This window comes from Protomyctophum parallelum (genome assembly GCF_964188405.1).
Source record: "Protomyctophum parallelum genome assembly, chromosome: 6".
NCBI lineage: Eukaryota > Metazoa > Chordata > Actinopteri > Myctophiformes > Myctophidae > Protomyctophum > Protomyctophum parallelum.
The window spans coordinates 20,651,544-20,669,164 of NC_139701.1; the positions used below are offsets into that span (position 1 = coordinate 20,651,544).

At 43.9% G+C, this 17,621-nt stretch overlaps 3 protein-coding genes across 3 annotated transcripts; 2 read left to right on the forward strand and 1 right to left on the reverse strand.

Moving 5' to 3' along the window:
* Positions 1 to 1,836: 1,836 nt before the first annotated feature.
* LOC310859902 (protein LSM14 homolog A-like) lies at positions 1,837 to 3,186 on the reverse strand (the record flags this gene model as incomplete). The annotated part of the gene is made up of 1 exon (XM_083766668.1): positions 1,837 to 3,186. One exon carries the CDS (start codon positions 3,184 to 3,186, stop codon positions 1,837 to 1,839), a length of 1,350 nt encoding a protein of 449 aa, XP_083622794.1.
* A 1,523-nt stretch (positions 3,187 to 4,709) lies between these two features.
* On the forward strand, positions 4,710 to 5,096 carry LOC310859904 (histone H3.3 type 2-like; the record flags this gene model as incomplete). The annotated part of the gene is made up of 1 exon (XM_083766670.1): positions 4,710 to 5,096. One exon carries the CDS (start codon positions 4,710 to 4,712, stop codon positions 5,094 to 5,096), a length of 387 nt encoding a protein of 128 aa, XP_083622796.1.
* Positions 5,097 to 6,888: 1,792 nt separating this feature from the next.
* LOC310859905 (signal recognition particle subunit SRP68-like) lies at positions 6,889 to 8,724 on the forward strand (the record flags this gene model as incomplete). The annotated part of the gene is made up of 1 exon (XM_083766671.1): positions 6,889 to 8,724. The coding sequence occupies one exon, from the start codon at positions 6,889 to 6,891 to the stop codon at positions 8,722 to 8,724; it is 1,836 nt and encodes a 611-aa protein (XP_083622797.1).
* Between the last annotated feature and the right edge of the window lie 8,897 nt (positions 8,725 to 17,621).

Genomic DNA, 17,621 nt, shown 5'->3' on the forward strand with positions numbered 1-17,621 from the left:
AGATTTGGTCATGGCATGCAGTTACATTGTTTCTTAGCTTGTTTCGTTGTTGGGTTTTTAGGATGCCCAGCTGAGTTTGGCCCCCTTGGTCCCCTTTATTTTTTTGTTTCCTACATTTAGTTTGTAATGATTACTATTTCAAAACATTTTCAAAAAACATTCCCAAAAAAGCAAAAACAATCATGAATTATTAAAGGACGACTACATATACAGTAATTGGTCCTCACTAATGCTCATGATAAAATGCCATAATTATTTTCTATTCAGAGTTCGGATGACATTTAAAAGAACGGTAGCCAAATTAGCCGATTTAGCTTTCTGATCATTTTGGGGTGAATTTGGGGGTTTTCAAAATAAATGTTTCCGCTGTATCTGGGGGCAGGGGAGGGACACAGACTGAAACAATGCTGGCACTAAGTGAGTTACACCTGCCAAATATACACACCTTCCATTTGAATGTGCCTATCGCTCCATTCAAATACATGCAAACATTCATTCTCATACAACCTGCATGTCCTTTCAGGGTTCCCACACATTTTTGCCAATGAATTTCCAAAACATTTCCAGAATATATAACCAATTTCCAGGCCTGGATGGGTCAGGATTGTACTGAAGCATCAATCAGGTCTTGGTTACCCAGATTGCGATTGGGTTGGTTAAGGTGACAGTGAGCATACCTGCTTCAGCTGCCGACACTATGGTGCTCTGTGGAAACCGCCATGCAAGGCACCTGCACATCGGGAGAAATTAGCGGTTCGTAGCCTTGCATGCTCCAAGGACACTTTGACACTAACTCTGGGGGAGCCTGGGATTGAACTGGAAACCTTGCGGTTCACCATCTGACCACTCTACCCTTGATCCACTGCCATAGTCTGACGTCAGTACTATGACGGCAATAATCTCCATATGGTTCCATATGTGGGCATACTGTAGTTTTAGGTTAAATGTAGTGCTGTTGCTGTTGATCAGTATCCAAAAGCACAACAAATGGCACAAAATTGACATGTTTGTTTCCATTTCTCGTTTATAGGGCCACATTGTCAAACTATACGTACAGTGGAGAGACTGTCTGCTCAGAGAACGCTCAGAGAAACTGGGTTACAATGTAACCTTCCGGTCCTTCCACATCTCCGGCTGCACCAGTAGAAAGGACTACAGGCACATATCCCAGTTCCTGTTTATGATCACACCCTGAGTTGACAAGTTGTGGATCCCTAGTACACTTGTCAGGATGTGATGTTAGACCACAGCACCACCAAAGACTGGTTATCTTTCACAATGAAGACGTGCACAAATTGCGAAAATAGATTATCGGCTATTTATTTTTAGGGGCGCTAGTCCCTCCTATGCACAGCTTTGTGTGTAGGTGTGCTTGTAGCATGGCGGGTTATGTGTGATGATAAGAGCGCTCACACTTCAAGTGTGATTTTTCTTTTTCTTTTTGTTTAGTTTTATTTAATTTACCTATAATGCCAAGTCCAAAATGCAGATCAATTTACCATATTATTATCAAAAGTATTGGGAAGGGGAGTGGTACTTATTGCTTAGAAAAAGAAAGGGGGGGGGATGACACAGGCATCCCTCTGAAATTATATTTCTTCAGCCACGTGGAAATCTATAGGGAGGGTGATCCTTGTCCAAGAGGGGTCTGCAGCAGAACTTGACATTTTCTGGCAGACTGTGCTGCATGTTTTCATTTTTCAAAAGATATATAAACAAAGTTGCATTCAAGTAAAAATAACACAACACAACTACACAATTTTAGAAACAAACAACTCAACATCTTTTTTGTTCGTCGGGATTTGGATCCTTCTACTGATTCTTCCGCAAATTGTACTATGCAGACAATTTGTTGTCCTTCCTGTACTCTGGTAAGTCTGCAAACCCCCGGTGGTCCCCCTGACCGCTTCTGTACCCTCCCCTATAGCCACTGCCTCCATGGGGAGGACCAAAGGACCTGCTGTTAGGGCCTCTTTCACTGCAACCTCCATGGCCTCTGTTCTGCCGTGAGGGGATGTTGAATGTCTCAGAGTTCATTCGTCTCTCCTCTGCCTGTTTCCATTTCCCCAATTTTTCATTCACTTTCCTGGTGTCATCATAGGAGGAGATTTGGTCGAAGAATGACTTGGACTTGTCGTAGTAACAGTTGGGGCCCAGTGGCTCTCCGTCTTTGTCCCCTTCACTATTCTGCATCGGCACGCTGGAGACGCTCTTATCCTCCCCATTCACCACTTTCTCTGGCTTGCTCCGAGACTCCCGGTCTTTCTCCCCCTTATTGAACCGGGCGTTTGCACTCTCAAAGTCAAAGTCTTTCTCAAACTTCACGCGTCCGTTACAGCGTCCCTGGCCACGGTGACTCCATTCTCGATCACAGTGGTTGGCCAGGGCACCTACAGCTGCTGTGGAACATTTAGAGCGATCCCTGCCTTCACCACCTCGTGCCTGCTCAGACACAGGCTTGAATACTTTCCGTGCATCTGTGGTCCGCCTGAGCTCTGATCCATCCTGAGCCTTCGGAACTCCAAAGCTGGTGGCAGTGGGAGCTTTAAGGCCATAAAAGGGGATATTGTGTCCCATCAATGACACCGGAGCTGTGGGGTTGGAAGATGGGGTGGCTTGCCTCAGAATGGGGTGCTTGCTTAGGGCATCAAAACTTGAGTTACTATGACCTTTAGTGCCCAGAGATTGTGAGTCAGAGGTGAGAGCATTGCCAATTGTACCTCCCTGATACTGAGTTGCTGTTGTTCTTGTGTAGCTTCCAAAAGCCGATTGCCCAATTCCAAACTGTGGGGGAAACACAGGACGGCTGGCTTGGAGATCTGGGACCCTGTTGAAGAGGTCATAGGAACCATCTGAATGGATTGAGGCAGTGGATGAGGGAGCTGAGCCCATGGAGGACTGGACAATGGCGGGGTCCTGGAGCAGAGAACAAGTTAGCTGAGGTGGCTCACACACAACAGTCAGATCCTTAATGTTGCTTCCTCTGAAGATGATGTACTCAAAGATCTCATCGCTGCTCGGGATGGGCCTATCAGTAGGGCGATCCTCTGTGCCAAACGAACGAACCTTAGCAAGTGCAATGGTGGCGTTCACGGTGTCTATGGTGTAGAGGATTCCCTCGTAGCGATTCTCGGCCTTGGAGATTAGGCTGATTTTGCTCCCCACATATGGCGTTGGACCGCTCATTGTGACTGCCTTGGGTTCTGGTTTATTGCAGATCGTATAGACCAAAATATGTTTTATTTTTGCTTTTACGGAAAAGCCCAAAACAGCTAACCGATACAGGATCAGATACATAACACACCTTTTATGTTGTCTCATTTGATGATGTCACCCTTCCAACGTGCTCTGATTGGACAGAGGTCATAATAACAGCATGATTATGTCATATTGATTCAATGTTGTGACTCAGTGTGATGTCACATTTGAGTTTGAAAAGAATTTGAAAGAGTGACCTTCAAATACAGTTATTTGCCTCTCTGTTTTAATTCCAATTAAAGCTTCAAAATGTTACATATTTCAAAGTCACATAATTTATTTAAAAAGTCACACTTGTGTGAAGTGAGGGGCACTCTTATCATCATACATCATCATACATCACATTCCGTGCTCAACCAATCAAATCATCACATTCCGTGCTACAAACACAAACACGGCTCATACACACAAACACACAAAGCTGTGCATAGGAGCGCTAGCGCCCCTCAAATATTCCTGCGTAATGCATTAATCTAACTGAAGTGTGTGGTTTGGCAGTATGGCACTGCGCAGCGCAAATTATTGTCTCAAACAGAATCAAATCTATGAATACAATTGACACAAGGAATTGACACTCGCTTCTGCTGATTATCGGGGGGAAATAATCACAGTTGTGTGAAGTGAGGGGCGCTCTTATCATCATACATCATCCCATTCCGTGCTCAGCCAATCAAATCATGATCATCACATTCCGTGGTACACACACAGACACACAAAGCTGGGCATAGGAGGGGCTAGCGCCCCTCAAAAATAGAATCACAGAGATTTGTTGAGAATTAGGAATAAAGAAGACCTCTGAGTGTTGTGTGACTTGCATATTGAATAGAGAGAGGGGGAGAGAGAGATAGAGATGCCCCCCATCTCTATATTGAGGGGGGTATTGACACAGTGAATATGAAAAATCACACCCATGTGAAGTGAGCAGTGCTTTTTACCATGATGTGTAACCTCGCGTCACCAGGCTTTCCACCTCGGAGGAAAGCCTTGTCTGTGCCCGGGGCCCCTTTCATCAGAAAACCCAATGTCTGATAAAGCCTATAGTTTCGCCACTGATTCTTCCTACTAGCATGCACATGAAATGTGGTACTGGTTGGTCCAAGTTCCAGAGATTACACTAGACCTGGACACGCACGCACAGACACCACACAGACTGACAAAACAGACCTTCTAGATGACTTAACAGTTTCCCCTACAAGCCACATCGTTTAACATGTTGGCTTCCAAACTCTTGCTGAGTCAAATCTGACTGATGAGTCGTCCAATTATAGCGCATTGGAGGGGTGTTGTCATTCAATTTATCTACTGTAGAGCATAAAAGATGACAATGTTACACGTTTGCTCATGTAAAACAGCTGCTTTGGAGGATCAGTAAAGGATCATTAAATATTGTATTCAAATATATTCATTAAGTTAAGTTTTGTATTCAATTTACCTTTTTATCTTTTGCAACCATGGCCCGTGTAAAGCAGACTCGCAGGAATGGAGCTTTCAGAAAGGCTGCCGGCAAGATGGACCCATCCGAAAGTGGGAGCAGGAAGCAGAAACGTTACAAGCCTGGTACCGTGGCTCTGCGTGAAATCCGTCATTACCAAAAGTCCACTCTGCTGCTGCTTCGCAGGCTGCCCTTCCAGCGCCTAGTGAGAGAAGTTGCCCATAACTTCCAGACTGATCTGCGTTTCCAGAGTTCAGCCATTGCAGCTTTGCAGGAGGCAAGTGAGGCCTATCTTGTGGACTTATTTGAGGACACTAATCTGTTAGCCATTCACGAAAAGCGTGTCACCATAATGCCCAAAGACATGCAACTGGCACGCCGCATTCGCGGGGACTGCTCAAAATGATTATTTGTCTATATTATTTTTGTTAGCAACTGTTCCTAACCTTCCTGTATTCTTGATAAGACGGAGGAAACTATAGAGGGTGGGAGACAAGGAAGAAGATTAAACAACTTGGAGAAAGGGGTGTCTGGTTCAAAATCTCCTCTCTGCACAGATCACATCCCTCACCAAATATATGAAGATTCATAACTACTAAGGTATACTTTGTCATAAGCAAAAAATACCTGATCTACAAGCTCACAACATGTTGCATGTTGAGATGTTGCAGACGGCTATTTTCACATTTTTCCAAAATATGGATGCCTGGTTGAAAGTGGTTAAAGATATTGAAAAGGTAAAATATTTCAAGTAGAACAGCATTTTAATTTATGTCCCTCCGGAGATTAATAAAGTATCTATTTATTTCAGAATATAACTCTAACAAAAGAGGAAGCCCTGGCCCTGCCTGAGGAAGATGGCAGAAAGAATAGAACGAATAAGAGGAAGAGTGTGTGAAGATTGCTCTTCTGACTGACGCAGGAAGGCTCCCGGAACTGGGCCCCTGGCCGCGTTCCTGGGGGTCTGGAAGTTCCGGGGACCCCCACATGGTAACTCTGTCATTTCTCGGACGGGGAGGCTCGCCGGAACCGGGCTGCTTCCTGGACGCGTTCCTGGGGTCTGGATGTTCCGGGGACCTCCCGGGGACCCCCACATGGTAACTCTGTTATTTCTCAAAGTACAGTACAGAGCACAGTACACTACAATACAGTACAGTACATACAGTACAGTAACTATAACAATAAATATATAGTTGCACCACTCAGTTCACACAGGTGTTTTTTTGTTTTGCGCGCGCGCTAGTGCATATGGCGCCCTTCAAAGTGAAATTGGATTTCCGAAGTTTCTGCCATCCAAGTCAGCCAAGTCTATGGACTTTTAATGCTTGTTTAGGGTAAATTATGACATAATTCCTGCCAGTCAAATCTATGGACTTTAATGTGTGTTCAGGGTTAATTATTATGTAATTTGTGCCAGCCAAGTCTATGGACTTTAATGTGTTTAGGGTATTAAATGACAATGTAAGACAGAGAACATCAACATGCCCCAAAATGAGTTGGGCGCCCCTCACTTCACACGATTCTTTTTTTTTAGGGGTGCTAGCCCCTCCTATGCCCAGCTTTGTGTGTGTGAATCATAGCGATGATTTGATTGGCTGATCACCCCATAGCAATGATTTTTTTTTTTTTTTTTTAAGATATTTTTTTGCGGCTTACGCCTTTTATTGATTTTTTAAGGGACAGATAGTAGGCTGACAGGAAACGGGAGAGAGATGGGGGGATGACATGCGGTAAAGGCCGTGTCGGGTTCGGGAGTCGAACCCGCGGCACACCGCGACTGGATCACCAGTCCGGTGCCCAGACCGTTACGCTACGGCCTGGGCCTCATAGCAATGATTTGATTGGCTGATCACCCCATAGCAATGATTTGATTGGCTGATCACCCCATGTGTGTTGAATTTGAAGTTGCTTGGTGGAGCGGTTCTCGAGATACGTGGACTACATGTAGATGTACATATGTACGTGTCCTTTAATTTATTGTATCAGTAACCTATATGCCCATATATGGGCATATACTGATCTCATCAGTATGTCCCTACCGTACTGTATATGGGCATATCAGCCGGATCGATATGGTAGTAGAATGATGTAATTTGATGTCAATGTGATGTCACAGACAACAAAGATTTAAATCATACACATTCTGTCCACTCTTTGACTGATACAAGGCATCTATGAAGCCGACTAGCTTCCAGAGAATGGCTGCTGATAGAAAGAATGAGGGTAAACTGGCAACAGTGGATGGAAATCATTCTACGGATGAAGGCCTTGGACTGGAAATCCTGCAGATAACCAAGGATTCCCAGCTGCAACATGGTCTCAGGCATGGCGACTACCAGAGATACAGAAGATACTGTGCCAGCCGACTACGACGCCTGCGCAAGTCCCTGGGCTTCAAAATGGGCAACAGACACAAGTTCACAGAGAAAAAGATTACTGTTTATGTGCTTTCTGACAGTAGGTATCTACTACTTGTTCTGATGGAGGCAGAGCGGTCATGGAGTTATGCCATGGAGCTGAAGCAGGAAGCCATTACCCCGTTTTCCCGTAAGCGCTACCACTCACTGGCACGGTTGCGTAAGGCTGCCAAACATGGCGAGAGGCTGGAAAAGCTTTGTGAATGTCCCCGTGTTGATGCCAGGACCAAGCTGGAGGCACAGGCCTACACTGCCTACCTGACTGGCATGGTGGAATTTGAGCTGCAGCAGTGGACGCCTGCCGTGGAGGCCTTCAACAAGTGCAAGACGATCTATGAGAAGCTAGCTAGTGCGTTCACTGAGGATCTGGCAGTGCTGTATCATCAGCGTGTAGAGGAAATCTCACCCAACATTCGCTACTGTGCATATAACATTGGTGACCAGAATGCCATCAATGAGCTGATGCAAATGAGACTGACTGGGGGAGGTGGAGGCTTTATGGCTGAGAAACTAGAGGCTCTGATTACCCAGATGAGAGCCAAGCAGGCGGCCACCATGAGTGAGGTAGAATGGCGAGGGCGCTCGGTGCCTGTAAAGGTTGAAAAGGTCCGCATCTTCCTCCTGGGCCTGGCAGATAATGAGGCTGCCATTGCTCAGGCAATAAATGAAGAGACCAAAGAGCACCTGTATGAGACCCTGTTGTCTGAGTGCAGAGACACCATCCAGGTTGTGAGGGAGGAGCTCAAGGCAGAGGCGAAGCAGCGTGAGAGAGGTCCAGATCCACACAGTGGCAAGGTATCCAACCTGCAGTTTCTGCACAGCTACTTGACCTACATCAAGCTGTGTACTGTGGTGAAGAGAAATGAGAACATGGCCAATATGCTGCAAGTTAAACTGAAGGAGCCTCAAGCTGCTGACAACAAGAGGGGCCCTCGTCCCCAGGACCTGATCCGTCTGTATGACATTATCCTGCAGAGTCTAGCCGAGCAGTCCACCCTGCCGGGATTAGAGAAAGACGACACCTTTCAGAGGGAGGTGGTCCTTAAAATGCTGGTCTATAAGGCCTACAGATGTTTCTTCATAGCCCAGTCTTATGTGGTGGTGAAGAAGTGGAGTGAGGCTTTGGTGTTGTATGAGAGAGTGCTGAAATATGCCAGAGAGTTCCAGTCCAAGTCCAAGACACTCAACAACAGTCTGAAGGATCTCCCTGATGTTCAAGAACTCATTGCTGATGTCAATGCTGAAAAATATTCACTTCAGGCTTCTGCCATTTTAGACATTGACGAGACTGCTCAGGTTCCATCCCAGCAACAGGTGAAAGACAACAAGCCCCTCAGTGAATGTTTGGAAACCTTCAACCTCAACCATACTCTTGTCCGTAAGCAGGCCAATCTGGTCCACTTCCCTCCTGACTTCCAGCCAATCCCCTGCACACCCTTATTCTTTGACCTAGCACTCAAACATTTGGCGTTCCCACCATTGAACGACAAGGTGATGAAGCAGAAGGACAAGGCTGACAAGATAGAGCAAAAAAGCAAGGATGACAAGGTGGAGCAGAAATGCCAGGGTGGCCTGACAGGTTACATCAAGGGCATCTTTGGATTTGGCAATACATAAAAAACCCACATGGGAAGCCGGCTTCCCATAGCCAGTCACAGCTGTTCAGAGGTCAATAAATGGGGAGGTCAATCAAACAGATGTTACAGAGGGCCTACAGCATACTGTATAGGCCTAATCAGCTTATATAATCATATATCATATCATATAAGAAGCATTTAAAAATAGTGTGTAATATTTACATACGCCAGAAATAGAAGAACAACCAACACTCAAACTTGGGTATAGAAACACTTTCCAGTATGCTAGCCCAGGGGTTCTCAACCCATGGGTCACGACCCCTACATTATTTTCCCCCCCAAAATACTTTTTTGCAACTGAATGGCTGGAAAATGGAAATGAACAGTACACATAGTACATGCATAAACTTTCCTCAATGATTATCTGTTTCATTTTCATTTCAGTATTCATTTATATTTTTTCTCAAATATTAAGGGACACGAAACATGGCCAAAGCATTTCCGGGGTTGTAAAAATGCTCCATTTGAAGATAAAATTATGATATTTAGTTTTTTTTCTATTTATGCAGTGCACAATGGTAGAAGTACGGTATATACCAATTTTTTTGCGACTGCAGGTCGCATTTTATGAAAACATCAATTTTTCAGTTGGTTGGTTGGTTGGGGTGAACTTCCTATCCAACCAACTGAAAGATGGACGTTTTCATAAAATGCGACCTGTGGTCGCATTAAATTAGTATATCACGTGACATCACATGATCTTTTTCAATTCAAACTTTATTCAAGACACTCACAGGGGGGTCAATAGGGCGGTACACATAAAACATAAAAACACAAAAGTAAACAAACTATAAATAAACAAAGCATAAACAAACAAACAGGGGGGGACTTACTGTATCTCTGTACATACAGGCTAAACCACACAGCTTAGATGATAGTCTGACAGAGCTTTTACAGTAGCAGGGTTAGAAAGTGATGCAAAGATGCTGTTCTCAGAGTCTGTTAACCTGCACATAAATCTATACATCAGGTTTCGTAGCACAGCAGGGCAAGTGGGTACATTTATTTCACTTTCACACTTGACTGGCACTACAGCATCTTGTGGCTTTGAGCAGCAGTCATTATAGGCCACTGTCATTTTTTGCAGGCTGCCCTTTTTGTAGTGTCGCCACAAGTGGGCAGTGTACAGCGAAGTACATTAGGCTTTAAAAAGTGAGATTTTCACTGGAACAGAGCAGAAATTTAATTTATGTATCAGTTTACGCCGCTGTCTAAAAATATCTCTATCATCAGATTTGTTATGAAATGACCTAGATATTTGGTCTCTTTGCATTCTTTTAATGACATTCCAGACAGGTAGAAATCAGGGATGGAGATCAGTTGGTTGGTTGGTTGGGGTGACCTACCAACCAACTGAAAAAAATACATTTTCAAAAAATGCGATCTGCGGTCGCAATAAATTAGTATATCATGAGACATCACGTGACATCATCACATGACATCATCAGGGATGGAGATCCCTGGTGTCATCAATATTGGCCAGCAACTCTACATCTGACCTTAAACCTCAAATCTCCATATATGGAGCTGACCTGTTCTGCATTTCATATTGGTGGGGTAAAGTAGACCCTTCAAGCAGTTACCATTACTTTCAGAGTGTGCCGCCTGAGCTGTGTGTATGCAAGGTCACTTCAGTGAGATTGCTACTGTACTGTATATATTGTCAGGGCAGAGAGGGACACGTCAGAATTCTCCAGGATAGACAAGCTCTCTGTCCTGTGCTTCGCGGGGCCCCCAAATCTGTGGACTGATAATGATCGAATCCGAATTCGTGACGTAACAGGTCGTATTTGCTTTCATATATGTCTTTGCTGTTCACATGTATATATCACATGACCATTCAATTTGGGATAATTGTGGGCAATCAATAAATGCCAGATCTTGTGAATCCATAATTTTAAGTGTACAGCCTGTTTATTGGACTATTAGATAACCCTCTCAACAGGATGGCGCGTCAGCGTGACGACCCGCGACGTGATTGAAAGCGGTTATCTTGTCCAGCAGGTTGGGTCATTTTGACCAGTATTGTAGTCTAGACATGGCCCCATAGCTGGCTAGAAAGGGCCTTTAAAAAATGCATTTGGATGCAGATTTCTACCAGCTTGGGGCTGTGTGTAGGTCGGCTTATTAGTTTTATCTAAATGGGGAATCAATTTTAAGTGATAATGTTTGGATGTGATACCATTGTGAACACGCTATGCTGTGTTTGTTGCCAACTGTGTTGTGTTTGCATAAGTGAAATATCCTATACCCGCTGGTATAGCTCTGTTGATTTTGATGTTTTGCTGAAAAAAAGAATGGAAAATGGAGGCGCTCGCTGTAAAAGTATGTGTGTGTGCGGGCGTGTGCGCGCGTGTGCGTGCGTGTGACTCGGTGTGTAAGGGGAAGCGGAAGGTGCGTGCAATGTGTGTGTATGTGCGCCTAGCAGTGGGGATGACAGTGCAGTGTCTGTGCATGCGCCTTTGTGTGTGTGTGCATGCGTAGTTGGATGTGTGTGCGTGCGGGCAGTGTGTGTGGGCATGCGTATTTGAATGTGTGTGTGTGCTAGTGCAGTGTCGTGCCCCACACACCCTGCCACAGCGAGGCGCTTTTCTTATCAGTGTGTGTGCAATGTGTGTGTGCGTCTGGGCCCGGAATGTGATGGGAACTGGTTTTGTTGTGTCTCAGCCTGGCGCCTGTCTAAAAAATATTGATAAATTGAAAAGTACACCAAGTCCTGCCACTCAGAGGAGGGATTTGCGACATTGAGTGGGTCAAAAAAAAAAATGCCAACCTGGGACATGCACAGTGGTGGAATAGGTACTCAGTTATTTTGCTTAAGTGGAGGTACCAATACTGCAATTTAGAACTACTCCTTCACAAGTAAAAGTACGGAATTGAAAAAGTACTTGAGTAAAAGTGCAAAAGTATCGGCATCAAAGTTGTACTTAGGTACAGTACTTAAGTAGAGGTACTTGGTTACTTTCCACCACTGGACATGCACAAGTTGTCCCGTTATGTCAAATCATAAAATACAACCTCCCCAGTTTTTGGGGGACACAAATTACCCAGAGAGAGAGCAAATGGAGTCAGATAAGTGTCAGTGAGGTGGGTAATGGTGTGTAAACAAAGGTTGTGTGAAAAAAAGCCCTAAAAACCCGGCTGGGAAAAAATTGTAGATTTCACCATTTAACACATTGACAGCTCCAGACGAGACCGTTTTCAAAGGGGAGCAAACATTTTTCCTTGGGAAACTGTAAGCGCCATGGTTACAAAAATATAATAGGAGTGTCATAATAATTATGAAAATTAATTGGAAAATAAGTACACAAGTTGGCCACATGGTGGCACTATAAAAGCCCATAATTTTGGTTGGATTTGATTTAATATTTATTGGTTTTATTTTGACTGACAAACATAGACCATGTTCCTCTTCTGACGACCAGTAGACAGATATGATGACCGGCTATTCCCTCTGCATTGGACAGTAGGAAACTGATAGTTACCTGACATGGACTGATTGCTCGCTTATCTTGACGTATAGACAGGTGACATTTGACTTAATTGACTTTTATTTTTACTTTTAATAAAAAGGTTATAACCATTCCATTTCATCATAACATGGGAGAGGAGAATAATAATAATTCCGAAAAGTTAATTGAAAAATTGCACAAGGTGGCCACACGGTGGCCTGGTAACAGCTTATTTCATGTGTTTGTTTAATAATTATTGAACCGAGAGGCATAAAATCATAATTTCCTTTTCTCAAGTGTTATCTGGGCGCTTCCCCAGATAAGCCACGCCCACATGCATACTATATACTTTTTGCTGCTTGGAATTTTCTTTAAAAAAGACGCCTTTGTGCACTGTTGTGCGCTTCTAAAAAGGGGTTATAGGTGATTTAATAAATATATAAATATAAAAAAAAAACCAATCAATCAATCAAGTGGTGCTGTGAAAATAATAATAATATCCACAATATTTTCAGTTTCTCACCTGGCCAGTGGGAAACTAGATAGAAAATAATAGTCATAAGGGAAGGGGATTGGGCGCCCCAAACCTTGTGACTAACAGGGGACAGTGGGACCGTGAGGTTCCGAGGGCACGTTAAATCATTATTATAGTGCAGGGGAGAAGGAACTGAAGGCCCCCGTGTCTAGTGAAGGGTGAGCACACCCTACTGTGGTTTCCCCTAGTCGGCGCCTTTGCCGCATTGTATACATCGGACAAACGCGTGTATGACAAGAGGTCATTGACAAGAGGTCAAAGGAAAATGCCTTTGTCACATGTATATGATGTTGGGGGTAAACGCGTGGTACGTGGATGACAGTCCACACCTAGCAGAGATGCCGTTAGGAAGTGACGGACTCTGTGAACAGGCAAGGCTGGTGAAAACGGTCAAAGTTTGGGTATCCCATAGCGAAGTGGGGCCCGGATCAGACCGTCGGGTTCCTCCTGGGTGGCCAACCATCACTACGGGGTCAGGAGCTCGCTATCGACTGCGTCACCGGTCGGTGGAGTCAAAATGACAGTAAGTCCATTCAGATGGAACTGTTGGCCGTCTTGCTCCGCTCAATGTACAGTCAAGCCGCTGTGAGCCAAAAGCGAATGAGTTAGTAGGCGAGCAGTGCTCTTTGTGATCGGTGGGCTCTGAAAAGGAGCCGCCGGGAAGCAAAGACTTGAAGTCTTCTCTCCAGGGTAGCCTGGGTGGTAGACTTCAAGAGGAAAGGGGTCTAGCCCGGGACTGCGCCCTCAAAGGAGAGCTGGAGGGAGGTCCGAAAGACTCAAGTGGATAATAGAATAAATAATAATAATATTATTAATAATTGCCGACCACCTATATAAGGGGTCTGGTGAATAGAGTTACTAGGTGGAGTTCACTGGGGAAACTGTGGTTCAAGGATGGAAATTTAGGGCTCCATGGTTGAACCTCAAGGTCCTGAGTGTCTAATGAAGGGAGATATCCGGATTAATGTATATTATGTAAATAAGTTTTAATCTGTTGCTGCAGACACAGATATGCCAGGGAAGGCAAAGCCAGGGGGCTAAAATAATCTGTTGCAAGGGCACAGAGATGCCAGGGAAGGCAAAAGCCAGGGGGCTAAGAGATCTGTTGCTTTATAAGCACAGAAGGGGTGAATTCAATAGGTCCTGATCAGACATTATTGTAGCACCGAGATGCCAGGGAAGGCAAAAGCCAGGGGGCTAAGAGATCTGTTGCTTTATAAGCACAGAGATGGTGAATTCAATATGTCCTAATCAGACATTATTGTAGCACGAGGCTTGGGTGATATTGATTTTTTGATATCGGTATTATCAATTACCTTTTTTAGGTTGGCTGGAAAATTCGGCGTCGGTGCCAGTCAATGCATGGGCACTGAGTTATTAGGCAAATTATAGTTGTTTATAGATATTGATTTCAAATATCGCGGTAAATGGTAATATCGATACATCAACCAAGCCTAAGGGAAGGAAAAAGCCAGGGGGCTAAGAGATCTGTTGCTTAGGGCACAGATATGCCAGGGAGGGCAAAAGCCAGGGAAGGCTAGTCATGACAAAAGAGAAAATTAAGGATCCAGAAAAAGACAAAAAAATAATAAAATAACTGTACATTTTTGATTATGTTCTTCTGTAAACTTATTTGTATGTATATTAAAATGGTTGAGAGTGAATGAAGTGTAAAATATTCGCCACGCATATGCACGTGTGTGCACGCGCGTGCATGTGTGATGGTTTGTGTGATGGTTTGTGTGATAGAGAATGTGTGAAGTTGACGTCACGTGATACCCAGTAGCGCTCAAGATACTAAAATTTGTAATTAAGTAAAAAATACTCCGGGGAGTAGAAATTCACTCTTCACAAAACAAAGATAGCCTTTCTGTCAATACTTTTTGCCATCTGGACTGTGCGCGTTTGTGCGCTTCTAAAAGAAGGGGGGAATAATGTTCTAATATTTGAGCGGTAGACAGGCCTTAAGCTTGATATCTGGGAAGAAATCAATTTACAAAACCATAAGCCCCAATAATATTCAATTTCACATGCAGTGGGTGGGGGGGGAGAGAAAGGTATCATAATAATCGAATAAATAAAGTCAAGTATAAAACATAATAGTACGTGAACTATGGGAGGGTTGGGTAGGGTCTGATTAAAATAATAATGACTGAATAAATTGCAAAGTGTGAATTCAGTTCAGGGGAAAACCCCAGTGTATTCAATACATGTAAACCAGACTAAAATAAAATAAAACGGTAAGAGGGGTGGGGTTCACATTAAAGGGGATATTGTAAGTGTGTACACCATCTAGGAGGGATTTTTATATTGATTTTACCTCCCTCCATAAGAGAGAGGTAAAAGGGGGGGGGGACGCAAGTGACAGAACGTTAGGGCAAAATTTTAGTACAACTACTGGAGGGGTGGGAGGGGGCTGACTCGGACTAAATATTGGGGTATTTGAATGGGGGGACAAAAAGTATGTTGTTTTCAAAGTGTAATTAGTGCAAGTAACACCAGAGTGAGTAAATAATAAAGTCCAGAATTCAAAAATATACCTAATAAAAGTACACCAGTAAGCGAATCAAATGGCCCCATGTAGAAGGGCCTTGCCCTGTTCAGTAATCAAACATACTCAAAGTAAAAGTAAGACTCATTGTGTAGAATGCCGAAGTGCGAAGGGAGAGTGTACATTTAAAAATGAGTGTAGGGACAAATAGCCAATCCACAAGCTTGAACGCCCAGTATAGTATATATAAGTCTAGGTATATTTGCAAAATAAGTAAAATAGTTCAAATTATGTAGTGGTGAAGTAATTGTGAAACAAGTGAATACTCAAACTATATAGAAACATCCCAAGATTGTACTTAATTGAGCTAAAGAAATATACGTGTTTACTTTCCACAAGTGAAATATAGTGTAGTGCAAATTATGGGAAAGACAAATTGTGCTTTTGTACCAATGCTGCATAGTAATGGTGCAGTCCAGCAACACCATAACTTAGAAGGGGACCAGGAAGGAGGGGGCATAGTCTAAAAATCAACAACACAGGTGGGAGGATATTTGATTTCATATGCATCAGCCTACTGTCGTATCTCCAGAGACAGTTGTACACTCTGTTCCACCAAAGAGACATTGTCGACTGCAGCAACCAGCCAGCACAAGACCACCACCGCTGCTCCAGAGTTGGGGGGGGCACTTGCTGAGAGACATTGAATTGACCGTGCTGCACTGGGTTAAGCACATGGGCCAGACACACACAGCCACCAGACTGCTATGCCACCTGCTATGGAGAAAAAGAACTGTTCCGAGTGCTGGGGAGTCACTCACAGAGACACTGACCACACTGCTCAAGGTCATGGGCCAGGGGTGCGTTGCCTGCACCACTCTGCCCAAGTAGAGGCCCAAAGCCATTTAAAATCAAATATTGGACCTGCCACAGTTGTACACATGGGCCGAGCATGAGTGTGGATTTACACACTCTCATGACAAATTATAAATGCGCGATTGCGTAGGGTTGGGCGCCGTTGGTACAAAAACACAATACTAAAGACAACTAAATGAGGGTGATTAAATGTAGTTACACGCAATTGAAGTACCACTATCAAACTATATATTTTTTCAAAAGTAAGGGAAGGCAATTGGGCAAAACCATAGTGTAAAGTAATTGAGTGAACAGAGAATCATCCCCCTATCCCTCGCCCCTTTGTAGGCCTACATAGTATATACTAGGGGATATACACGTACACATTTAGGGAACTGAGTGGGGGCACGTTCAGCAAAATAAATAGTACAAGTGTGGGTGTCAATATACTAAATGGAGTGAGTAAATTTGAAATAAGCAAATCATTTGGAAAAACTAAAGCTTTGTCGGGTTTGTGCCTTCAAGGGGCCGACCATTTTGTTTTGGATTAGATAAGAGAGAGGTTCAGGAATTTTGGAACAGGAACACAATTCGGGTAACAATATAGTGCGCTGTATAGCACGCAATAAACAGATGTTTACCCCCACTTCGACTAGCTTTGAGCGGTGTCACGCTTCAATGATTGACCAGGGGTGGGCAAGCATTTTTCTTAAGGGGCCAAAAGGTTGAACGTAAATATAAATTTTAGGGTTTTAGATATGGTGTATATAAGTCAACTACAAATGGAAAACGACCTGGTACGGCAGTAATATAGTAATCTAATGTTTTATTGGAATCAAAAAATGTCAAAGCGATGTGTAGCCTGCCCTGGCGACTCAATGGACAGTTTATCTCTTTTCTCACTAGGCCCAAGGTCACAGACACTGGCTGTGGTTCAAACTGTACTGGAGTAAAAGTAAAGAAAAAGAGCAGATCTACAAAACGTCAGGCAATGGCCGTTAGGGCCTCATTCAGTGAAAATAGCTCAAATTGACCAAGTAAGTACAGTACTTCAAATTTAAGTAAGTTTACCTTAATGTAAGTAAGATTTAAAGTAAAATGTGTCATTATTCAGTGTCTATGGGGAACTTTGTGGAGTTCCAGGCAAAATACAAACAGTGAACAGATCTATAGAAGATGCACCAAATAACGATCCCAAAGCAGTGTCCCAAAAGTGTCCACGGACACCTTAAGCAGGGTCCCCATGATATTAATGTATGAGTAAGGGAAGGGGATTGGGCTCCCCAAAACCTTTGCTCATAACAGGGGACAGTGGGACCGCAAGGCTCCGAGGGCACGTTAAATCACATTTATAGTGCAGGGGAGACGGAACTGAAGGCCCCCGTGTCTAGTGAAGGGTGAGCACACCCTACTGTGGTTTCCCCTAGTCGGCGCCTTTGCCGCATTGTATACATCGGACAAACGCGTGTATGACAAGAGGTCATTGACAAGAGGTCAAAGGAAATCGCCTTTGTCACATGTATATGATGTTGGGGGTAAACGCG